General features: G+C 50.0%; 12 protein-coding genes across 12 annotated transcripts; 8 read left to right on the top strand and 4 right to left on the bottom strand.

Moving 5' to 3' along the window:
• Window positions 1–963: 963 nt before the first annotated feature.
• LACBIDRAFT_297547 (uncharacterized protein) lies at window positions 964–1,367 on the bottom strand (the record flags this gene model as incomplete). The annotated part of the gene is made up of 3 exons (XM_001881215.1): window positions 964–1,054; window positions 1,107–1,234; window positions 1,299–1,367. 3 exons carry the CDS (start codon window positions 1,365–1,367, stop codon window positions 964–966), a joined length of 288 nt encoding a protein of 95 aa, XP_001881250.1.
• Window positions 1,368–1,655: 288 nt separating this feature from the next.
• On the top strand, window positions 1,656–2,888 carry LACBIDRAFT_249948 (uncharacterized protein; the record flags this gene model as incomplete). The annotated part of the gene is made up of 5 exons (XM_001881020.1): window positions 1,656–2,090; window positions 2,151–2,321; window positions 2,376–2,651; window positions 2,716–2,782; window positions 2,833–2,888. 5 exons carry the CDS (start codon window positions 1,656–1,658, stop codon window positions 2,886–2,888), a joined length of 1,005 nt encoding a protein of 334 aa, XP_001881055.1.
• A 143-nt stretch (window positions 2,889–3,031) lies between these two features.
• Window positions 3,032–5,012, top strand: LACBIDRAFT_297549 (uncharacterized protein; the record flags this gene model as incomplete). The annotated part of the gene is made up of 2 exons (XM_001881021.1): window positions 3,032–3,152; window positions 3,208–5,012. The coding sequence occupies 2 exons, from the start codon at window positions 3,032–3,034 to the stop codon at window positions 5,010–5,012; spliced, it is 1,926 nt and encodes a 641-aa protein (XP_001881056.1).
• Window positions 5,013–6,616: 1,604 nt separating this feature from the next.
• Window positions 6,617–8,098, top strand: LACBIDRAFT_185029 (uncharacterized protein; the record flags this gene model as incomplete). Its single annotated transcript, XM_001881022.1, has 6 exons — window positions 6,617–6,760; window positions 6,814–6,848; window positions 6,913–6,941; window positions 6,996–7,393; window positions 7,442–7,561; window positions 7,622–8,098. 6 exons carry the CDS (start codon window positions 6,617–6,619, stop codon window positions 8,000–8,002), a joined length of 1,107 nt encoding a protein of 368 aa, XP_001881057.1. The 3' UTR covers window positions 8,003–8,098.
• A 55-nt stretch (window positions 8,099–8,153) lies between these two features.
• Window positions 8,154–11,035, bottom strand: LACBIDRAFT_297551 (proline-rich protein; the record flags this gene model as incomplete). Its single annotated transcript, XM_001881216.1, has 2 exons — window positions 8,154–10,104; window positions 10,158–11,035. The coding sequence occupies 2 exons, from the start codon at window positions 11,033–11,035 to the stop codon at window positions 8,154–8,156; spliced, it is 2,829 nt and encodes a 942-aa protein (XP_001881251.1).
• A 653-nt stretch (window positions 11,036–11,688) lies between these two features.
• LACBIDRAFT_297552 (uncharacterized protein) lies at window positions 11,689–12,531 on the top strand. Its single transcript, XM_001881023.1, has 2 exons — window positions 11,689–11,800; window positions 11,878–12,531. Exons 1-2 carry the CDS (start codon window positions 11,736–11,738, stop codon window positions 12,101–12,103), a joined length of 291 nt encoding a protein of 96 aa, XP_001881058.1. The 5' UTR covers window positions 11,689–11,735; the 3' UTR covers window positions 12,104–12,531.
• A 355-nt stretch (window positions 12,532–12,886) lies between these two features.
• On the top strand, window positions 12,887–13,306 carry LACBIDRAFT_297554 (uncharacterized protein; the record flags this gene model as incomplete). Its single annotated transcript, XM_001881024.1, has 2 exons — window positions 12,887–12,963; window positions 13,016–13,306. The coding sequence occupies exon 2, from the start codon at window positions 13,100–13,102 to the stop codon at window positions 13,304–13,306; it is 207 nt and encodes a 68-aa protein (XP_001881059.1). The 5' UTR covers window positions 12,887–12,963; window positions 13,016–13,099.
• Window positions 13,307–13,887: 581 nt separating this feature from the next.
• On the bottom strand, window positions 13,888–14,898 carry LACBIDRAFT_297556 (guanine nucleotide exchange factor; the record flags this gene model as incomplete). The annotated part of the gene is made up of 2 exons (XM_001881217.1): window positions 13,888–14,595; window positions 14,662–14,898. The coding sequence occupies 2 exons, from the start codon at window positions 14,896–14,898 to the stop codon at window positions 13,888–13,890; spliced, it is 945 nt and encodes a 314-aa protein (XP_001881252.1).
• A 123-nt stretch (window positions 14,899–15,021) lies between these two features.
• LACBIDRAFT_297557 (uncharacterized protein) lies at window positions 15,022–15,357 on the top strand (the record flags this gene model as incomplete). The annotated part of the gene is made up of 1 exon (XM_001881025.1): window positions 15,022–15,357. The coding sequence occupies one exon, from the start codon at window positions 15,022–15,024 to the stop codon at window positions 15,355–15,357; it is 336 nt and encodes a 111-aa protein (XP_001881060.1).
• An 886-nt stretch (window positions 15,358–16,243) lies between these two features.
• LACBIDRAFT_294333 (uncharacterized protein) lies at window positions 16,244–17,753 on the top strand. The gene is made up of 3 exons (XM_001881026.1): window positions 16,244–16,369; window positions 16,428–17,227; window positions 17,288–17,753. Exons 1-3 carry the CDS (start codon window positions 16,300–16,302, stop codon window positions 17,633–17,635), a joined length of 1,218 nt encoding a protein of 405 aa, XP_001881061.1. The 5' UTR covers window positions 16,244–16,299; the 3' UTR covers window positions 17,636–17,753.
• A 250-nt stretch (window positions 17,754–18,003) lies between these two features.
• Window positions 18,004–20,760, top strand: LACBIDRAFT_297559 (uncharacterized protein; the record flags this gene model as incomplete). The annotated part of the gene is made up of 5 exons (XM_001881027.1): window positions 18,004–18,280; window positions 18,341–18,502; window positions 18,559–18,622; window positions 18,675–19,124; window positions 19,179–20,760. 5 exons carry the CDS (start codon window positions 18,004–18,006, stop codon window positions 20,758–20,760), a joined length of 2,535 nt encoding a protein of 844 aa, XP_001881062.1.
• Window positions 20,761–21,122: 362 nt separating this feature from the next.
• Window positions 21,123–22,205, bottom strand: LACBIDRAFT_294334 (uncharacterized protein; the record flags this gene model as incomplete). Its single annotated transcript, XM_001881218.1, has 2 exons — window positions 21,123–22,061; window positions 22,110–22,205. 2 exons carry the CDS (start codon window positions 22,203–22,205, stop codon window positions 21,234–21,236), a joined length of 924 nt encoding a protein of 307 aa, XP_001881253.1. The 3' UTR covers window positions 21,123–21,233.
• Between the last annotated feature and the right edge of the window lie 612 nt (window positions 22,206–22,817).

Consider the following 22,817-nt stretch of genomic DNA (forward strand, 5'->3'; position numbering starts at 1 on the left):
TAAAAAAAAAAAGGTGATCCGAGATCATTGGATTGTAAAAGCAACCCCAACTAGCCTTTCTCTGCTCCGGTGTTGCGTCACGATGACGATCATTATACTCCGAGGAGATCATTTTTCGCATGAGCAGGTGTCTGGTCATGCGGTGGATGCAGACCAAGCTGGAGGATCACAAGACGGTGGTACGACCTGATTTTAAATTGGAAGAGCTATTTCAAGACTCGAGAGTGACCCGCGAGTGTTCGTCGCCCTCGTGAGTCGAGGTGACCGGGAGAAGGATAAAAAGATCGAGGTGAAGTTGCTGCGGACATCAAGAGAATGAAGGAAGTTGGAGGATGCAGCAACGTTCGTGAGCGTTGCCTGATTTCTGATAGAGGTTCCATAGGGATATGGTAGATTTATTCTTTTGAGGGTGATGCTTCCGTTCTGCGTGGGGGGCGAAAGAGGTGAAAGGAACGAGATGGGTAGCTGTGAACTCAAGGTCAGCATGGCTGATCCCTTTGTAGTAGAAAGCGGACATCAGGCATAAATACTCCTTCTCGAAAAGTGATTCGAGTTCAGTGCATGAAGGGATTGTCGCCAAACTCGCCTGGGCGGCGGGAAGTAACATTCACAAAGGATGTTATCCCCGAATTGACGATTGGCAGGGTGGTCATGGCGATCGTGAACAGTCAGTATCCCATTTCCCCATCGGTGCTCAAGGAGTCGCATATAGTCTAGAGGAAGGAAACTCAAGTACGATGGTCAAAAAAAAATTGAAATTATGAACATACATTACTTTCGTGCCTACGATCTAGAATGAAAGTAGGGAGGTTTCAATGGAGTCGTTGTGGATGGATGGATGGATGGATGATAACTGGTCTCATGACATCCTCATCCTCCACTTTCGCTTCTACGTCCTTCCTCGCCCAACCACCACCCGAGGTGTGGTTCAAGTTTGTTGTCGCGTGCACGATCAAGCTGCGATTAATATCGGATGGGAGGTATCGGATCCGCGCGTATCGTTCCCAGATCGACGGACTGGTCGAGCGCGTCGTCTATCTCGCCTATGAGCACGCTGCATCGAGTAAATATCAACAAAGGAAAAGCAAAGAGAAGGAGAGACGGACATCATGTCGCCCTTGACAAGGTAAAGACCGAGTGGGATCTCCTCTACGCCTTCGTCCATGCTATACACGCGTTCTTTCGAGTCGGAGAGGACGACGTTTGATTTTTGGTCGAAGCCTGCCAATACGCCCTGCATGTGATCAACGGTTGGTGAGTGTGTTCATTTTATGATTTATGGAGGGAGATGAACTCACTACGATTGCACGCCCATCTTGAAGAATGAGGAGGACGCGGTGGTCGACGTAGCCCTGCAGGCTAGACATTCGATTTGGTTGGAGGTGGATTCCAGACGATGAGCGATGGATTGGGTCCGTGCACGTGTCAGGAACAACAAGACACAATGAAAGGGGCGGCCGATCTTGTTTTTTCCAATTTTGATATATTGTCAGCGCCGGCCAACACACACACGGGCGGTCAATCAACCTCGCTTCCCTACTCCCACCCACACACACGCTGTACGTTCCCTACATACCCTGCCGTCATTCCATCGATTGACCAACCCCCTTTTTGTTGGACAGCATTTTCCATCCATCATGGCCACCTCCACCTCCATGCAAGAAGAGGAAAAGTTCCTTGGAGTCGAGACAAAGTTGCCATTTGACGATGCCAGCGACGACTCTTCACCCCTCCCCACCCCCGTCTCAGCCACCCCCAAATCATCCAAACCCAAACTATCCGCAAGCGCCATCATCCCCATCTGGATCGTCCTCAGCTCCAGCGTGATCATATACAACAATTATCTGTACAACACCCTCAACTTCAAGTATCCCGTCTTTCTGGTGACGTTCCATTTGGCGTTTGCGGCTGTGGGCACGAGGATTTTGCAGAGGACGACGAGGCTTTTGGATGGGGCGAAGGAGGTGAAGATGAGCAAGGATATGTTTGTTCGTTCGATTTTGCCGATTGGGGTGCTCTTTTCTGGGAGCTTGATTTTGAGCAATACGGCGTACCTTTATTTGAGCGTGTCGTATATTCAGATGCTCAAGGTGGGCGTTGGCTTTCTTTGGGTTGAGAGAGGAGATGCTGACTGACGAGATGAATGCTAGGCGTTTACACCCGTCGCTATCCTCTTGATTTCGTGGACTTTCCGCATCGCAGAGCCGAATAGGAAGCTCGCCGTTATTGTGTTTATGATCTCTGCAGGCGTCGCGCTCACATCGCACGGTGAACTGAGGTTCAACCTTATCGGTTTTATAACACAAGCTGCTGCAGTCGCCGTACGCTCGTTTCTTCTTTCTTTCTCTTACTGTAAAACTGATAGTGCCCGATAGTTTGAATCCTCTCGCCTGGTGATGATTCAAATTTTGTTGCACAACCTCAAGATGGATCCTCTGGTCTCGTTACACTACTACGCCCCAGTGTGCGCCACCATCACACTGTTCTTCCTGCCATTTACAGAAGGCTTGGCACCGTTCTACGCGCTCAAGGATCTTGGCGCGCTTGTGCTTATCAGTAATGCCTCTGTGGCGTTCCTGCTCAACGTCGCCGCTGTTTTCCTCGTGGGTGTGGGCAGCGGACTTGTATTGACGCTTGCAGGGGTGTTCAAGGTGAGTTGAGGCCGAGATCGGACCGATTATGTTGCGTTTTCTCACTACGGTCATGAATGATCAGGACATTCTTCTCATCACTGGAAGCGTTGTGATTTTCGGATCGCAAGTAACGCCATTACAGGTGTTTGGTATGTTGTTTCCCTTTTTTAAATTATGAATGTGACTGAGTTTGTGGTAGGATACTCGATTGCGCTTGGTGGACTTGTGCTGTTCAAGACGTCTGGAGGAAAGTAGGATTTCAGATAGCATTCTTTTACCTAGAGTTGTAATTGGACTTTTGAGAGTAGATCTATAGTTAATCTGATAAGATTATTGTCATACATGTGACATAATGTAGCGGATAAAGACCCTCGTTCTCATCCGTTGGTTAACCCACGATGAACGACTTCCGCCCAAGACTCCCGCTCAATCCGTTCAACGACGGCTACAACCCATGGCGGCTCAACAAGCAATGTTTAGTACTTGACCCGACACCTTATATTGTCTTGTTCATCGGAGGTCAGTCTGAGTCTCTTTTCTTAAAATTCACACAAACTCACCTTGACCCCCCAAGATCCCCTCCAAGCAGACATCCTCCCTCTGCTTCACTCTCCACGTCTATCTCACTCTCTCATCCTCATAGCAACACATACACCTCCGTCTTTGCCTCTGATACGCACAGGTCCCTCAGTTTGCATCCTACGCCTCGCACAACCTCTCGCAGTGCACGACTCTGGTGCGCTCCGTCTCGCCTCTCTCCTCGACCGTGCACAGCGTATAGCCGCGGCCCATCCAAATTCTAGCTCGCCACGCCTCATCCAGTTGGCAGAAGACGGCCATAATGGCCCCTTCACCATTCTAGAACCCTACGTTGCTGCGGAGCATCCATCATCATCATCTCATGTCTCATCCCCCTTCTCCTCGCCCCATGAACCTTCTCCTGCCCCTTCCATTGCTTCAGAAGCTTCTTCTTCACAAGCTTTCTTTCGCTCCCACTCCCCTTCCAAACGCCGCCACGCCAAGCCTTCGAAAAAAATCAATATCACCCGTCGTCCATTCGACGCGATCATTAATTGCCTTCCTTCAGGCCTCGTAGAAAAAGCTCTCCTAAAACACGCCATCCTCGTCACAACCCTCACCGCTCCCTTTCTCATCACCCCACCCTCCTTTGATGACCACAACACGCGCTCTTCCTCCTCCTTTTTCCGCTCGACACCCGACTTGGAAGCTCACATGCCGACGTCGGCAAATGTGTCAGCTCACATCGTTCACGTACTCCCTCGCGGCTTCTCCCTGACGTCAACGTCAACGTCAACCCAAGGTGCCAGTGCCGCCTTCGGATCATCATCCAGTGCAGGGTCTTCACGCCCTAACATCCCGTTGCCGCCTAAAAATCCGCTCCGGCAGCCGTCTGCGAAAGAAAAGCAGAACGAGGTAAAGCCGAAATTGGTGCAGAGCATTGAACAGTTTTTGTTGGCTTTTGGGTACCCTTTACATTCCATCTCGTCGGCTCCGGAGGACAGGAAGGGGAAGAAGAAGATTGTGGATGGGGATGCCCGTCCAGGCATCCGACATGCGACTAGTTTTGGAGACCAGCAAGCAAAGAGGGAGATTCCCGTGCCGTACCTCGTCGCTGCTGGCCTATTGGGATACGTCTTGCGTCTCGATGGCGCTGGCACCCAAGCAAGTCTTGGAGAAGCTCTTTTGTTAGGAGCGTTGGATCCCGTTGACGATTTTGGAGGCGGAGGGAAAGCGTGGATTGGGAATGGGGGTGAGGTGCTTGTGGAAGGTGATGATTCTGCGGATGATTCAGATGCTCAGGTGGTGTTGACCCTTCCTCCACCTGTACGCACGAAATCGAGCCGAAGAAAACCGGAGAGGAGGAGGATGATGTCTGATCATGATAAAGAGGTGGGGATAGGTGTGAATGGGCTGCCTACGCCCCCGGAAAGCGCTGAAGGCTCGAGTAGGAGTAATTCGAGCGTGGAGAGTGGTTTTACGAGCCCATCGGATGAGGATGAGGCGGAGGTGCAGCAGAGGAGGTTGGGTCGTAGTACTAGTGGAAGACGAGGTGGTAGTGGTGGTGGGGTAAAAGAAAGATGGGCACGAGTTGGACGGCGTTCATCCAAAACACGACGGAGCGCCCATGGACAACACGCACCGAACGCGCCATCGCAATTCCAGGGACGTGCATCTGGTCTTGGCCTTCCAGGGGTGCCTGGTCGATCGAAGGAACGTGATGGCGACGATTCCTCAGAGGCTTTGCATAAGCGAAAGCCGTCGTTGAAGAAGCGGAATGCGCTGGGTGCGTTGTTGAATTCGCAGGGGCTGGGTCATTTGAAGTTTTGGAGTCGGAGGGAGGTGGAGTGCGTTAAATGAAGGCGTTAAGCCAGGAGCCTCGAGGTGGTGGTTTTACTTGGCGCTGCGGACCGAGGATGCGACGATACGAAATGAACAAATGCCAATCTCCCTCCCTTTTTTTCTTGTCGCGGAGCTTTATACTTGGACGTCGTCGACTTTTAATTGCTCTTTGGAACGGTTATACTTCCCCCTTGCAAAACGGAATTTTATATTCGAATCAGGGCCATTCCTTCGAACTTTTTTCTCGGACTCCACTCTCCAACACTTTAATTGGACTCCACTCTCCAGCGCTCCAACACTACTCTCTATCGGGCCAACCAACGTTCATCGCTAATTTCCTTTTGGATCGCTACTTACAACCCAACTGACACTTGACTTGACTCTCTAACCACTATTGACGCTTTCCCTTTTCCTTCATTTGCAATACTATAGGACACTTTGCTTGAATTCCTTCGGTTAAATATGTGCACCACTTCGAAGGGTGGTTGAAAAAAAAAATTGTATCTGTAAACTACTCGTTTACTGTACACATGTAACTTACTTGCATTTTGGTGTATATACATATGTATACCTTGGTATTCTTTTTTAAATACACGACTGTGATATCGATGCTTCCTCCAGATGTGGCTTGCAAGTTGGAAGGACCTTGCCAGCGCCACTTGGGAATTGACTGGAGAGGGGGAATGGTCTTGGCAGCCCCTTTCATTGAAAAGTCAGCGTTTTAATTGCAAAGTTTGCAAAAAAAAAAAAAAGTTACACCTTACTGGTCCAGCTGGTAAGAAAGTCGACCAGCCGAGGTAGATGATACGGAGCTCGTTTTCGAGAGAGTCATTGGACTTTGAGATGCTAGGTAGCGCTTGGCAAATGTATTATGTATCGGTCCCGGTGGTATGGCGTGCTCCGCTGGTAGGAATGTCGACTTGTCCTGGCACTAACCCGTTTTGAGAGAGAGGATCGCGTCAATTTCGAGATGTCAGGCAGTCCCTTGGGCCACTTGACAATTCAAGAACTATGCGCGATGGCGAGGCCAAAGAGCATCTTGAGAACTTGTGATATGGATGTTGATGATAGAAAAGTCGACCGCCAAGAACATCGTTGAATACCCTTCCGCCGCGTTCGATTCCTCTTGATGATGTACCTGCCCATCATCAGTCCAATAGGCGCGTTCGGCGCTGACAACGGACCTCATTCTCTCGTCGTGAGCCCTCGGGGTGCCATACGGAACCAACACACTAGAAAGTCGAGCCCATTCACCAGGACAGTAAGCCGCCAGAGCGAGAGTCACAAAGCGCGCATGCACATAAAAATACTTGGTGGGACAATATCCGACGCATGCCAATAGTCCACTGAACATGTAGCCATACCGTTCTTCACTACAATCACTAGTTTTAGACCTTGAACCGTAAGATACCTTGAAAGACTGCGTGTTGTTGTCCGTGATGGTATGACGGTGACCGGAAAGTGACTAAACATTGGACCTGGGTTTCAGCGGCAACGGTGACAACATACACTTTACCGAGAATTCTCTGCAACCAGAGTATATATACCTTCGCTGAGGTGTTGAACTCGACTCTACAGAACTTACCTGATCAAATTTCCGGAGGTGGCGGAGTTTTTACGATATGAACGTCGAGCCAACTACCTTTTCCGCGGAGGATTACTTTGCAACCCAACCCCCTCCTTCAACTCTCCACCACGACGTCGAACAAGTAAAGAATTTTGTGGCGAGGCAAGCAAAAGAGGGAAGGAAGGTGGTTTTAGTGACTGTGCGTTTACTCTCCAATCATACCCCCTTCAACATCCATTTACCGTTCCATAGAGCGGTGGTACAACTGTACCACTGGAGCTCAATGTGTGAGCGCATTTTGTTGCTGCGCATGCGGGCTGGTGGCTTATGAACTATCGCCCGATCTTCCAGCGTCCGGTTCTTAGACAACTTTAGTGCTGGTACGCTCTGCCGATCCCACCTTCACCGAGTTACTAAACGATTGCGCACATCAGGAACCCGTGGCGCGACCTCTGCAGAGTATTTTCTGAAAGCAGGCTATGCCGTCATTTTTATGCACAGGCAGTTCAGCCTGCAACCATTTAGCAGGCATTACTCACACTCCACGAACCCTTTCCTCGATTTTCTTGAAATCGATAGGGATGGATTTCAAGTGGATTCGACTCCCAGGATCTCGGTAACCCCAGAGAAGCGGGAGGACCTCTTGGAGGTGTTGAACACTTATAAAGCCGTGCACGCCGCTGGGACACTTCACAGTCTCACCTTTGTAACTGTGAATGACTACCTTTGGTTGCTTCGCGCTCTTAGCCAGGAGCTCGCCGTTCTGCGCAGGAACGCGATGTTCTATCTCGCTGCCGCCGTCAGCGACTTTTTCCTTCCAAGACAGAAGATGGTACTATCTTTCTTTAACTCCCCTTCATCACTAATGATTTTGCGTCAGTCAGAGCACAAAATCCAATCCGGCAAAGGGAGCCTCCATATTGAAATGGATCAGGTTCCCAAAATTTTAGGGTCAGTGGTGGACGAGTGGACACGGGAAGGTTTCGTGATTTCCTTCAAGGTACACCTTGAATATGCGTCTCATTCTCAGAAAATCAATGCCCCTTCTGTTGCTTAACAGCTAGAAACGGACCCAGCGCTGCTCATACCCAAATCCTGTGCCGCACTTGAACGATACGGCCACCAAGTGGTCATCGGCAACGACTTACACCGACGAAAGCATGAAGTCGTCTTCGTCTCGCGTAAACTCCTTCCCTCTCTGCCACCAGGTGCCCACCCCGAACCAACTACGGCCGTCACTGATGTGGATGGAGATGTTCCTGCTTGGGATACCCTCTCAGATACCTTTTCGGAGTACTGGCTTCGCATCGATATTCCAGACTCCACTGTACCTGCTAGCCAGGTCAAGGAGATAGAGGAAGACATCGTGACGGAGCTTGTCAAGCGACACTCTGCGTGGATTCAACAATCAGTTCCCAGCGAGGTCTCTAGGAAGGTGTAGATCTCGGGAAGGAAATGAGGAGCGTGTAAGATCTACATATTGCCTATGATAGCTGGACACTGAAGTACAACAAATTCATTATAATTTATGGTGAAACATTTGTGCTCTACTTGTTGGGGTATAGATATTGTATAGTTCATCATAGTTGTTGTCATCGTAATCCGCCGACACGCGCCCAAAACATATCCTCCTTCAACCTGACAAGCTCCTTCCACGTCCTCTCTTCCCACGTTGTGTCCCCAATGTACGTCCCCTTGTCCTTGGACACAGCCGTCTCATCTTGATCCTCGGAATGGCCCTCAGAAACACCCCGTAATTCGGATAGATCATTGCTACCAACAGGTTTGCTTTCCACAACGGTATTTTCCTCATTGAGTTTGAGTGTCGGTGAAGATTGACCACTAGCCACCTTTTCTGATGGTGCATCTAGGAAAACATCTTCGGAGACTGGAGATCCCTGCATGGACCTGTCTAAGAGCTTGCCTTCGGTAGTAGCGCTTTCATCAACAGCTTCCTCGAGACTAGGGGCCGTCGTCTTCTCGTCAACAACGGTAGCGAGGTTGACGACCTCTTCAGCATCCGCAACTGGTCTCGGCTTCTCCAACTCAGACTCTTCGCTAACTTCTCCTTCGCTCGCCGCTCCAGGGGCCGCCGGACTTATCGCAGCCTCAATATCAGCAACAACGGGCTCTCTTTCGACAGGAGGAGGGTTTTCAGTCGGAGGCGGAGTGGTATTGCTGACAGCAGGGGTTGTGGGTCGTGAAAGACTACTGCCCGTAACCGGAGGAACAGGCCTTCTCGCCGCCGCCCTCCTAGGCAATGGAGGAGTCGCGCCCACAGCAGCAGGCGACGCGATACGAGGTGGTAGATTCGCTGGGGTCGATGGCCGCGACTCGGGTAGAGGAACGCTATGCGGGGTTGATGATCGTTCAGGAGGCATTAACGGCGCTGCTGACACTGTTTGCGAATTAGTAGGTGGCTCGGTTGTCGTAACGAGATCGGTTTGGGGCGTGGCAGCAGTGGCTGCAGGCGCTTCGGCATCTGAACCGCTTGGCGATGGTTTCAAGGGCACACGACCGCGTCCTGCGTTTCTTTTTGGCAGGGGAGGAGGCACACCATGCACAGAGGGCTGAGGACCATGTCCAGTAGCACTGGATGGATGAGAGGGAGGTGGAGGAGGTAATTGCCTTTTCTTAACTTCCGAAACTGCTGGTTCAGATGGGGGCGTGTTTGGAAGGGTCGCTGTTGCAGATGGCTTCCCCTTGCCTTTATCACTGTCACTCCAACTTGCAGCCTTCTCTCCTAGAGCGCTGGCTATACCCCATAAACCTCGTTTCCTCGGAGGTATGGGCGGTTTTTCCCCACCACCCGGCTGAGGAACGGAAGGTGGTGGTGAAAATGCGGTAGGGACTTCCTCTTCCCAAACCTTTTCGACGATTCCGGTACGAACAAAAGACCATAAACTACATGTCGCACGAAGACGAAGGAGGCACCAGCCAGATGAACACAAGGGGTATATGGTTGTAGATTGGTTATTTGATGCTGCGGAAGACGGGCTACTATTGTATCCAGAGGGATGTTGAGGAGGGGTAGAGGAGCCTGTGCTAGATAATGATTTGGAGAGGTTAGGAAGTGGGAAGGCAGAGATAGTCGATGCTGGTGTCGATGCAAGTCGGAATATGTAAACGTGATGTGAGGTGACCTCTGCCGTTGACGCCCGGGAGGCAGAATTTGTAGGTGATGGCGGTTGTGTGGTGTTAAGCGTTGAAGATGTGCGCTTAAAAAAAGCACCTGCCGACCAAGTTGCTGAGTTTGAGTGGAAGTTGCTAATGCTCACCGGGTGCGGGTTGGGTCTGCTCGGTCGCAAAGATGTTGCATCTGTGGAAAATACGGATGTACCACAAAGGGCACATGAAGCATTATCATTGCTGCTGTTAAGGCCCGCAATGGTCGTGGGCGTTGGGAACGATGAGGCTTCTTGTAGCAGAGTACCAACCGGAATGGGTTCGATGGTGAGTTGACCGGTGTGAATGGCAGCAAGAACAGAACGCCGAGAGAGCCAGTTTAACGATGGGGCGAGGTCGAGACGAACAGTTGGTTCACTGTGAGCAAAAAATATGAATAGCAAGATGATGCAAACGGGAGAGCTACCCACGAGTCTTCGTTCAATAGCCGCGCCAAGAAGGGTAGTGGCAGGAGCGTTGACATTGCAGGTGGGCAAGGCGAGTTGGGACGCAGCAAACGTAAATGGGCCACAAAGAGAAGGAATTCTTGGTATGGAGAATGCGAGCTCAGTAACTTCAGAGAACGCGTCTGATCGACTTCGCCTCTTTGAACCCACTTGCCCTTGCCCATGAGCAACTCCATTTCTCGCGATTTATTGTCTGCAAGCTCCTTCTCTGCTTGCAAGACTTGCATCTGATTTTGCATGAGACTAACAACCTCCTCCGCTCCCTTCAATGCACTTTGTGCGTCCTCCACTTTCCGTTCGCTAAGGTGCTGAGCGAATCGCGCTTCCGCAACCATTGTGTTCGCCTGTCCAAAAAGTGTTGCGCTAAGATCATCGAGATCCTTCTCAATAGCATTCCTAGCCGACTCTGCCTGACCGCGTTGAGCTGCTTCCTCCGTTGCCTTTTCCATAAGCCTGTTGAGCTCCGCCGTGACATGCGATTTCTCAACGAGTAAACCTGTGTTCAGAGCAGAGAGATGCTGTGTGCGCTCAAGCTCAAGCTGAGATATCTTTAGGGACGAAGAACGAAGACTGGAGGAAGCGACATGGAGATTGTCCTCGAGGTCGGAGACCCGATCATATGATTTCACCAGCTTGTTATTGAGCTGGTTGACCTGGGAAAAGAGATCTTGGACCTGAAGGCGGAGCGAGGCAATGACCATTTCCTGAGCATCGACATCTACCCCACCACCACTGGTCCCATTTAGCTGGTGTTTAGGGGAAACAGCAGCAGCTTCGTGATGGGTTTCTTTGGCTGGTGGTGTTCCGTCCTGTTTGACCTCCCCTTGCAGCTCTTCTGCCATGAATTTTGACCCGTTTAAAGATGTTGCAATGGCGTAAATACGCTGCTGGTAGCGGTTCAAAGGGAACAGACGTTACGTAATATATGTTTGCCTTCAATTCTTTCCATGACTTCCAAACTATCAGTCGATACGGGAATCGGTACAGGTGTGGGTTGGGTGTGGGCCTCCTCCTCTCGCGGGGGACTTATCTCATTCGTCAAATCTGCCATTTTCGACAGACACACTCACTCGCGCCAGTCATGACTCCCACCTGCAACTGACTTCTTGAGCCGCAAGTTACTTACTATCCCTTGCTTGTGGAACATTGTTCCGTTATTTAAACAGAAAATGGCTCAGTCCAATACAACCTTCGTTTTGGTGAGTGCAAATATTCTTTCGAATCAAGCTTTTGACACACAATCTTCATGGTTTTTGATAATTTACTAGTCCCACATTATGATGTTATCACCCGTTGTGTACAATGGAAATTCATACCTGTCAAGACCTGTCACCTGGTTCGTTTCTGAGTCATCCGAGTCCTGTCCAGAACCGAAAGCTGACTATCGCGGAATCCTATTTCTGCTGAAACGTCAATCATCAATTCCTACGGATGACAACCCGGAAGGAGAGGATGCCAAATCGCCTGACGACAGGCCGACCAATATGATCTGTTTCGTGGACCCGGATGAATAGCCTGGGTCGCTAGTCACTGACGAACTAGATGCGGCGATTGAGGAGTGTAGAGCTAAGGTTGAGCGATTGTAGAGCCAGGAACCGTAAATTCAGGTTTGTGATCCCGTCTCCTTTCCCTCCCGCCCACTATCTAATTATCTAACCAAATAATAATAATAACAACAACAGAGACATCGAATTCGACCTCGAAAACGACATCCACCGGTGTATGGCATCTCTTCCCCCGCAACGAGTGACAACGAAGGTTCACACGCGGATGCTCTCCGCGTCACCCAGATATTCGAGAATCCACACTTTTTCTTGGCAAAGGGTGCGGCGAGTTTGAATGATATTGCGCAGGGCAAATTGGGGGACTGTTGGTTGCTCTCGGCGCCGGCTATTGCGAGCACGACGTAAGGGTTGATTGAGAAGGTTTGCATTGCAGCGTATATTTCTTTTTTTCTTGGTTTGTTCGTGTGTTATTGGATGTTGATGGTTGGTTTGTTCTACAGCGGGATGAACAAGTCGGAGTGTATGGATTGGTGTTTTTCAAGAATGATCGATGGGTCGACCCCGTCATTGACCAGTAATCCTTCTCCCTCCGAGCAAATCTAGTGTTACACCCGACGCTAACAATCCCTCCCCCACCCCAGTCAACCATTCACACAAATTCCCAAATCTAAAGAACTCAGCGACAGTGAAAAAGCACTATACCGTGACGACAAGTCGAACTATAACCGTATCGCGCGCAAGGGGGACAAGACTCTGCATTTCGCCAGATCTGGGATGACGGAAGTTGCATGGGAATTACGACCATTTGAATGGAGGTTCGGAGGCGGAGGCGTAGGAGGAACTTACAGGGTTTGACCCTTTTTTATGTTTTTCTTCGGCTGAGGTAACTTTTTTTAGTGGAGTAGCGACGTACATTATAACCAAGGACATCCTTGACCCTGACCGGTTCTGGGTGGACGAACTTTCTCGCGCGAACAAAGATCGGCTGTTTGGCTGTTCAGTTGTACCTGGGCTTACGCTGAGCTTACACACTGGCAGTTGATAACTCCCGGAACAACCAAGATGATGACGTTGACGTGCAAGGGCTCATTACTAACCACGCGTATTCGGTCTTACGCGCAGTTGAATGTAAAGGCAAACGCTTCGTGGACATTCGTAACCTGTAAGGTATGAGTGGACGGGCCCGTGGTCAGATGGCTCGAAGGAATGGAGGGCGAAGTGACTGAAGGTTTTGGACATAGTTAATGGGCAGTTTGTTGTGGAATGTGGGTTTTTTGCTTTTGGTTCAGTGCAGGCTTGTTGTTGATGGCTCTTCAGATAAGGATTTCTTGGAGACCTGGGCAGACATTGACAGAACCATTCTGTTTGACTCTACGTGGGTTCTGACATCGTACTAACTCAATGTCCCAATTGTACCAGCTGATCGCGCCTGGACGTACGGGGACGTGGCGGGCGATGCGAACCTACCAACCATTGAGCAAAACAACAAGCGAAACAACACACATAGACTACATAATTCCCCTTCTCCGAATTGATTTCCAAATTAACGCTGTTCGCATGGAACCAAACGTGGTTGGAATGCGCAATGGGTTTATCTTCTCCCAGTGACAAGGGCAAAGTTAAGGCTCCAGTCAGCGCTTTGTTTGAAGCCCTGGAAAGATCGCGCATACAGTAGAGACAAGACTATGACGATTCCGGATGGTTCTGGGAGCGAGAGGGAGACTGGCGAGGAAGTCAAGATCGTAAGCTGAAAAGGTCTGTTATTTGTGGGTGGTTGCACAGTGCCCAGCTGTACATGCCCAACTCCCCCCTGAAGAACCACTCTATCCAGGATTCTGTCGGACAAAGTGAAAAGCCTCTCGATTGCCAGGAGTACGTTATCCACCTCGGCTGCTCGTACTCCTTGACTAACGGCTCCCGTTATCAGATTTGAATCCGTCGTAAGTCCTTTATACAGCCTCACACTTTCAACTCACGAAGCACTGGTATAGGAAATTTGCCGCTTTCGTCCCAACAGACCTGGACTCCGTAATCCAACGGGATTCGCAGGAGTACTACACCTACCTCGAGAGACAGTCTAATGCTCAAGCACGAGCCCACTCCAATATAAAGAAGATCTTCAAGATGTTGAATCGCAAGATGGTGATTCACTGGTCCAGATATAGATCCAAATAAAGGTGGGGTTGTGACTAAACCGCCCTCTCGATACAAACAATAGAAGGAAACTTAAAGGCATTAAACATGAAACCTTGTCCAGCCCTCACTCCACTGAAATCGCGTATCCTCTTTACTCGCTCATTTTTCTGCAGGGTGCTTGTTTTCCCAAACTTCTCACGGGGAGAACGAAGCCATGATGCAAGCCGCGCCAAGAAGGGTAGTGGCAGGAGCGTTGACATTGCAGGTGGGTACGGCGAATTGGGACGCAGCAAACGTAAATGGGCCACAAAGAGAAGAAATTCTTGGTATGGAGAATGCGAGCTCAGTAACTTCAGAGAACGCGTCTGGTCCACTTCGCCTCTTTGAACCCACTTGCCCTTGCCAATGAGCAACTCCATTTCTCGCGATTTATTGTCTGCGAGCTCCTTCTCTGCTTGCAGAACTTGCATCTGATTTTGCATGAGACTGACAACCTCCTCCGCTCCCTTCAATGCATTTTGTGCGTCCTCCACTTTCCGTTCGCTAAGGTGTTGAGCGAATCGCGCTTCCGCAACCATTGTGTTCGCCTGGCCAAAAAGTGTTGCGCTAAGATCATCAAGATCCTTCTCAATAGCATTCCTAGCCGACTCTGCCTGACCGCGTTGAGCTGCTTCCTCCGTTGCCTTTTCCATAAGCCTGTTGAGTTCCGCCGTAATATGCGATTTTTCAACGAGTAAACCTGTGTTTAGAGCGGAGAGATGCTATGTGCGCTCAAGCTCAAGCTGAGATATTTTTAGGGACGAAGAAGGAATACTGGAGGAAGCGACAGGGAGATTATCCTCGAGGTCGGAGACCCGATCGTATAATTTCACCAGCTTGTTGTTGAGCTGATTAACCTGCGAAAAGAGATCTTGCACCTGAAGGCGGAGCGAGGCAATGACCATTTCCTGAGCATCGACATCTACCCCACCACTAGGGGAAACAGCAGCCTCAGCTTCGCGAGGAGTTTCTGTGTCTAGTGGTGTTCCGTCCGGTTTGACCTCCTCTTGCAGCTCTTCTGCCATGAATTTTGACCCGTTTAAATTGATAGGATGTTGCAACGGCGTAAAGACGCTGCTGGTAGCAGCTGAGGTGAAGAAGAGAAATGACAGATTTCTGAAGGGAAAGAAAGAACGTTACGTAATATAATGCATTGGCACCATCGACCAACCATCCACTCTTTTTCAAGTTGTCTTCAAGTCTTTCCATGGCTTTCAAACTATGAGTCGGTGCGGGAATGGATACATCCCCCGCGAGAGGAGAGACGCACTCGTCAAATCTGGCATTTTTGGCAGACATACCCAACTTGTGCCAGTCATGGCGCTGACTTCTTCAGCCGCAAGTTACTAGCAGTTGATTTCACTTCCTTGTGGGACTTTCTCATACATTGTTCCGTTATTCACCTTTTCAAAACAGAAAATGACTCAGTCCATTGCAACGTTCGTGTCGGTAAGTCCAAATATTCAGTCGAATCAAGCTTTTGACACAAAAACTTCACATATTCTGCTAGTCCCCATTATGATGCTATCCACCACGTTGCGTACAATGGAAATTCATACCTGTCAAGACGTGTCACCTGCTTCGTTTCTGAGTCCGAGTCATGTCCAGAACCGAAAGATGGCTATCGCGGAATCCTACATATTTCTGCTGGAACGTCAATTATCAGCTCAGTTCAATATCCTCTATCGACCAGTCCAAGCTAAAACTCTAATCAAGTGACCACAAATTCGTGACGAAGTGCAAGATGCACTTGGAGGTCTGGATTGAATCCCTAGAATGTCAGCTAATCCGCTATGGTTAGGTGATAGATCGCCTTGAGGCTTTGGACAATGCGGAATCTTGATTTACATCAACCTGCTGGGCGAGGGTTGAGTCGGTTATTGAAAATGAATCCCGGTCCCTGCAAGGTGATAATGGCGCGTCGTTGGTGCGCAATGCAAAGTTGAACGAAATTGAAGAGGCTACTCAGAATCAGTCTGCGCTGGATTGAACAAGGCGCTTCACCTCTGAAACCCATCGTCGATGTCGTTACCGTAAATAAGAAATCGCAGAACAAGCCCAGGATTGTACGCTTTCAGACGTTTCAGCGATGTATTCCGTTGTGCTCGATGGATTTGCAGGGATTTGCTGCAACCTTGTAGAACCCTGAGCAGGAGGTCGATCGAATCTCGATGACATCAAATTTACCAAAGTGAGCCACCTTTTGTGAATCACAAAGTAGAAGGAAGGGAGCCTTGACCTCGAGGCGACAACGAGGTGATATTAAAGGGGGGTAAATGTCCAACGCTCCATCTATGGAAACAAACGCGGTTGACGATGCAAGCTTCAAAAACCAGCAGCCGTAGGCTGTCAGATATCGTCAGTGAACAACTCCAACATCCAATCTAATCTTCGAGTATTCTCAAAAACTCTATATCATCGATATCATGCCAGTCTTCCGCAATGTTCGCAGACAATCTGGACGCCTGGGCAAGCAAACCGCAGTTTTTTACGATAGTATGTCTCGGCGACATAACATCACTCCAATAATAGATCACTAACTTAGTTTTTATAGAGGACGGTTGGCCGATCCTCAACGATGTCGACACCGACGAATGCATGACCTCCGAAGCCAGATCCCCATCCCCATCCCCCCCTTCGTCGATCGCAATCCCGAAACTCCCAGTTTTCGGCGCGAACTACTATAACGCGAATGATCACTCCGAGGAATCCCAGGACGAGTCCATTCCTCGGCCAAGTTCCCGCCGAGCTCGCAGGCGCTCTTCCTCCTGGACTTCCGCGTCTTCCCATTCCAGTGCACCTTACAACATCGAAAGTCGGCCTCGAAAGAAGAACCAGAAGGAGGGACACATTCCCCGTCCCCCCAATGGCTTCCTCATGTTCCGATCCCATTACATGCGAAACAACAACACGCCTGAGGCAAACAAGCTCCAGAACCACCTCTCTAGGAACGCTGGGATTGTCTGGAAAAAGTTGTCGCCCGAACAGCAGGAACCATTCTATCGTCTTGCCGACGACGCCAAGGAGCGGCACCGTATTAAGTACCCCAATTATTGCTATGCACCCAAGGGGTTGGGGTCAAAGTCAAAGTCAAAACCCAAGCGTAAATCCACTGCGGACTCGACAACTGCGCAGCCTAAGCCGCGCTCTACTCGTGTTGCCGCGGAACGACGCGTTCGCAGGCGCGTCGTTTACACTTCCTCTCCCTCGCCGACTCCGTCACTCGAGGGGCGCTCGGATTTCGAGTCCGAGGAAGAGATGGTTGTCAAACAAGAGTGTGACTCAGAGGACAGGTTTGTCCCAACCAGCGAGATTCCAGTTCTCGAGCTATCGCCGCCTCCGGTCGAGAAAAAGGTGTGTTCATCAAGCCCGCAGTTTCTTGAGTCGGAATCCTGACATCGCTTATTTTTTCAGAGCCCCGAGCCCGAGTTTGATCTCACCGTGCAACCACCACACTTGGACCGCATTCCGGAGCAGTTTGGAGTGAAGCCCTACGCGGCGTTCACTGCAATGGAGACCTTTCTGCCGCCTCTTCCATGCTCCTATAGAGATCAATCGTCCTTTGGTTTGGACTGGGACTTCACAGGCGATCTCACAGTCCGCGATGGGACCTTCGATGCGAGGTTTCAACTTGGTGTCGAATCTCTCTTGAGCTTTTGCGATTCGTCCAATGCAGAATGTCCCCCTTCCCCAGGAATTGCTGACAGCGATATGGAGGAGATGGTGGCGAAATATTTCAACTTTGACCTATTCTGCGCTTGATTTCCCCATGATCCATCCCGCAGACTTGTTACGCATCTAGGAAAATTAGCATTTACATCAGTATACCCACACACCGGAACATGTACCACCACTTGGAATCAGAGATTTTGTTATACGCACAGCCGTTCTTTGTGATCGAGTGAATTCTGTTATTTAGATAAAAAGGTGATGAGAGCAGTGCGGGGAGAGTGGAAGGAATTTCTATTGGGTTTCTGATCGACGTTGTATCAACGTCATGACAATTTACGGTTGGGCAGTGCCGCAGCTGCAGCGCCATATCAATCTGGGACCCAGTTCCTGGCGCCTATCCGCAAACCTACATAGTCTCAAGCAGCCCCTGCCTGCCCGCTCTCTAATCCCGAACCACAATGATGTGGCCTTTCTTTGCAACCGACGAGGAGAAATCGCTGGTTTCCGATATCCTGGCCTTTGCGGATTGCGAGTCAACTGGTGTCCTTGACTCCGAGGCTGGGGTGGGCGTCTTCATGCGAAGCGGACTATCACACACGCAACTGCGGGACATTTGGGCCATTGCGGACGAACAAAGTAAAGGCAGCTTGACCAAGAAGGAGACTGCGATCGCGATTCGATTGATGGGTTGGGCGCAAGCTGGGGAAGAACCGTCGCTGAATTTGCTGCAAAAACGTGTGTTTTTCTATAGATCGATACTTCTATTTTGCCTCTAAACGTTATCTGGCGATGCAGCGGGGCCTATACCTACCCTTGAGGACATATCCGACGTTCCTAGAACGAGGAAGAACGGTGTTGCCTATCCGCCACCTCAATTTCCACCAGTTTCGGACCAGGAAGTGCGAGGTTTCCACCGTTTGTTTCTAGCTGCTGAACCTGTTTCTGGTATTCTTGCTGGTATGTCTGCAGACATCCCACGCCGTATTCTATCAATTCTGGACCGCGTTTTGTAGGTGACAAAGTACGGGAGATATTCATGAAGTCCGACCTCGCCTATGAGGACCTTGCCGCAATCTGGTTCGTTCAGGATCCACTCAGCCATCGTTGCGTGTCCCTGATAACATCTTAGGAATATCGCTGACTCAACAGTCCGTGGAGCCCTAGATTTCCAGGAATTTGCACTAGGAATGTACCTTATCGAATCATTGAAAGAATGTCGACTGTCTTCGGTCCCCTCCTCGATTCCCCCTCATATAACGGAACAATTGGCGAATGTTAGTCTCGTGGAACCAAAGTTTCGTTCGCCACTTGTTTCTTCCGATGGCCGTATGAGTAGCCCCTTCTACAATCCATCTCTGAGGCCCAGTCCAAGGACTCCTTCTAAGTTCAGCCCAACTCTTCCGCCGACTAAAGACAATGGTCGAACTGTGACATGGGATGTGTCGCAGTCCGAAAAGCTCGAGTCTGACAAACACTTTATGATATTGGACTCCGACGGAACAGGTTTTGTGGAGGAAGACGATGCTGTGAAATTTTTGATGCGGTACAAACTTTCTTTCTCAGTCTTAGTCCAAATACTGTGCGTCTTTCGAGCCAAAGTCGAAAGTTTTTGAAGGACTGACTTGCCTCATAGGTCTCTCGCTGACATACGTAATGATAACAAGCTAACATGCGACGAGTTTGCCGTAGTGATGCATCTCATTAAGAAAAAGTTAGCAGGGAATGAACTTCCTGAAGAACTACCCCCTTCTCTTATACCACCAATGATGCGCCCCTTATCTCTCCCGAAAACCCCGCAACCCTCACAACTCCCGACTATGACACTTAAAGGAAAAGAGACCACCCCACCGGAGCCTGCATATGGTGCCAAACATCGACTGTCACGTTCTTCAACGGGAGCACCACCTCGAGAACTCCCCACCGTGTCTAATCGCTCAAGACAGACATCTATAGCATCCATACCCCTCACTTTTCTGACCAATTCACCGAAAGTCCGTCCGCCGATAGCGGTGAAGCCACCCAACCTTAGTGTTTCAACATCACCACCTCCTACATCACCACCTCCTACATCGCCTCCCATCACATCGCCCTTCATCGCATCACCGCCGATCGCTATCAATGAGCCTTTGGAAGAGCTGCGCACGGAGACGAAGCAGCTCAGGCTGCAAGTGGAAACCCTGTTGAAGCAGCTAGCGTCGCAAACGGACCGCCGTGAAGATAACGGACGTCTTGTGTTAGAAAACAGCTCGCTGCAATCTCAAACTCTTGAGCTCAGGCTGCAAGTGGAAACCCTGTCAAAGCGGCTAGCATCGCAAGCGGACCACCGTGAAGATAACGAACGTCTTGTGCAAGAAAACAGCTTACTCGAATCTCAAATGCGTGAAGTGGAATCCAACATGTCACAAGTGTTGATGGCGAGTGAACAGGGATTAGTGTCGGAAGAGATATCAGAGGAGATGCAGCGCCTTTCCTCCCGAGTTAACGAGCTTGAACACACCGAACTCAAGCTTAGCCAAACGACGCAGATGCTGACGGAGCTAAGACAAGCCAACCTGTCTCTCATAGCGCAGCTACGCGACTCCCAGGCAGCAGAACAGTCAGTCAAGGACAATATCATGGATCTGCAGAAGACGCTGGCGTCGAAGGAACAGGATAATGCTGATCTACAGGCCCGTATTTCAGACATGGGTGAGGCAATGTCCGGGTCCTCTAGTCCTGGTACGAGTTCTCGCGAACTCCAGGTGTTGCTGAGAGACGTCACCCGCGAGAACGAGCGCCTAAAGGAGAGGGTTCGGGAGATGGAGCGTTCGATGGAGCAACTCTTGCTATCGAGCAGAAACCACGCTCGACATGATGAGATGACGAGGGAAAACCGTCGTCTTCGTGAACAGGTGCAAGATTTGGAGATGGTCACTGCGCAAATGCAAGCATCAACAGACCAAACGCAGCTGCAACGGGTAATAGACGGCATGACGCGGGAAAACGATGAACTCAAGACACGTATGATGGAAATGCAGAGTTCGTACTCTCAGCATCGGACGGCGATTGAGCACCGCTTGGCTCAATCACAACGGCAGCTTGAGCAACTTACTCAAGAGAACGAGCAACTGAAGTCCGCTGCGCAAGCGACGGCTGCGTCGAGAGCCCGCAGCCCTGAGCAAGAAGATAACAGTGTTCCTCCACCCGCTTATGACGACACTTATGTTGAACCATAGTTTGCGATCGTTCTTTTACACCTCCATCGGCCTTAGGTGTTGTTCTAGACGAGTTTCGGCCGCGCAATTTGAGTCCACGCCGTGGATTACGAGGATAGTCCGTACATGCTGGTCATGATGCTTTCGCCAGCCACGGAGTATCGACGGAACCGGACAGTGACTTGCTTATGGCTGATGCTACCGATACCCTCTATCACCCGGATGAATTTTCACTGCATGTCTGCGAGGAGAGCCGTCATCTTTGAGACATACGAATGTGAAATCGGCGAGGCTTGGGGCTCTATGGCCCGTCTGATAGGACTGTTTGATACCTATTATGTCTCTCATGTTCATGTCGTTATTTTCATGAGTAACTTCCACTGCGTCAAGATATCTAGTTTCCGTTGTATGCCTACATATGTATGAACAGCAGACATCACAAATCTTTTACATCAAAAGTCTACCAGCTTTATGAATAAAACTGGGAACATGGCTCAGTTCACCTGGTCCCTTGCAAGCTGCTCCCTCTCCAAGGCATGGATAAACAGACGGCCGAGCACAACTGCCACATCATCAATCTTTGCACACTCTGCAATGTATGCTTGCGAAAACAGATTATACAACTCATCACTGGGTCGTGGGCGAGGAAAGTAAGCTTCATTAGCATAGAAAGCTTCAACGAGACGAGGTATCTCCTCTTCGGTGCAATTGAACGGAGCTACTTGGTTGAAGTCGATGACCCAAATTCGTGGTTCATCGGGTTTTGAAGAGTTGTCTGTGACGTTGGCGCCGAGAACGATTTCGATGTCCCGTGCGTCGTTCTTGGCCTTCATATGCATTTGGGCTAACAGACGACCCATCTCTACCGCTGTATTTTCAACATCGATCCCAAGCAGTTCAACACGGTCACGGGTGAGGGGAAAGTTATAGGTGTCGAAAAATCGTTGTGGTGCGACCCGTCCGGGGTTGGAAATTGCACGACCGAGGAGAATGCGAGCCACATGGATCATGCTAGGTTTGATGGACGGATTGTTGCGCAGGTGGGCGGGGCAAAATAAGTCGATGATCTTCTTCCGCAGGGCTGGAGGGGGGGCATATACTCGGCTCATTCCGTACGCGCATGTCCTAGAGACATCATTGGCAGGAAGTGTGATGTCTTCCCAAAAATCTGAGTCAATCGTGTAGAACTCTAAAGGGGCTGGCGCGAGGATGGCATTCCCAGAGGCGCTGAGTGCTTGATGAATCGAATGAAGCTGATTGTGTTCGTTCCTGAGAGTGTCGCACCCATTAATTGTGCGACACTTCTTGACAACTCCAGGGAGCTACGACATGATATGAGACCCAGCGTGAAGATAAACTAGACCACGCACACCAGTGTGAAGGTAGACGACACCAAACGTCCCAGAACCAAGCTTCCTGAACTCAAGATCGCCATCCTCGGAGCAGCTGTAGCCAAGGCCTTTCATGTCGGATGATATGTAGCAACTAACGTTCTACCAAGGGTTTGACTCATTGACGTTCGGGAACGATCATCTAGGGCGCGTTCCGTCACACCCACGTGACAGAAGTTAGCCTGCCCTCCCAAGGCTTGCGCTGTCGTCAATATTGTGATTCGCCGTCTCGTCGATACTCGAGCCGAGGGAGAGCATACGCTTGGTAAGAGCTTTGACCAAGTCGATCTTGGCCCCGTCAGACTGAGCCTGACAAAACATATGGGACGTTCAATGTTTCTGCAACATCTTGCGCGTGGCGTTGACTTCACAGCAGATATATCTGAGGGGTCAGAGACCAGAAACCGTGATACGTTGCAGAAAGAAGCATGATATAAATCTCTTTGGGCGTCCATCACTGCCCATAATAGATACCGCACGGCTCAGCGAAGGTCTCAAACGAAAGACCAACAATCTTCGTTGGAGACCATGCACGTCCTTAACAAGATGCCATGTGTCGAAGTTTCCAGATTTGCAGGGGTTAGGCTAGTCGGTAGGACAACCGGGAATGCGTATGCACCGAGCAAGGTGGGAAATGTCTCGGTAAAATGTTGAATGACTCAACACAGTATGGGCACGTTGTGAATA

This window comes from Laccaria bicolor, genomic scaffold, assembly GCF_000143565.1.
Source record: "Laccaria bicolor S238N-H82 LACBIscaffold_12 genomic scaffold, whole genome shotgun sequence".
Lineage (NCBI taxonomy): Eukaryota > Fungi > Basidiomycota > Agaricomycetes > Agaricales > Hydnangiaceae > Laccaria > Laccaria bicolor.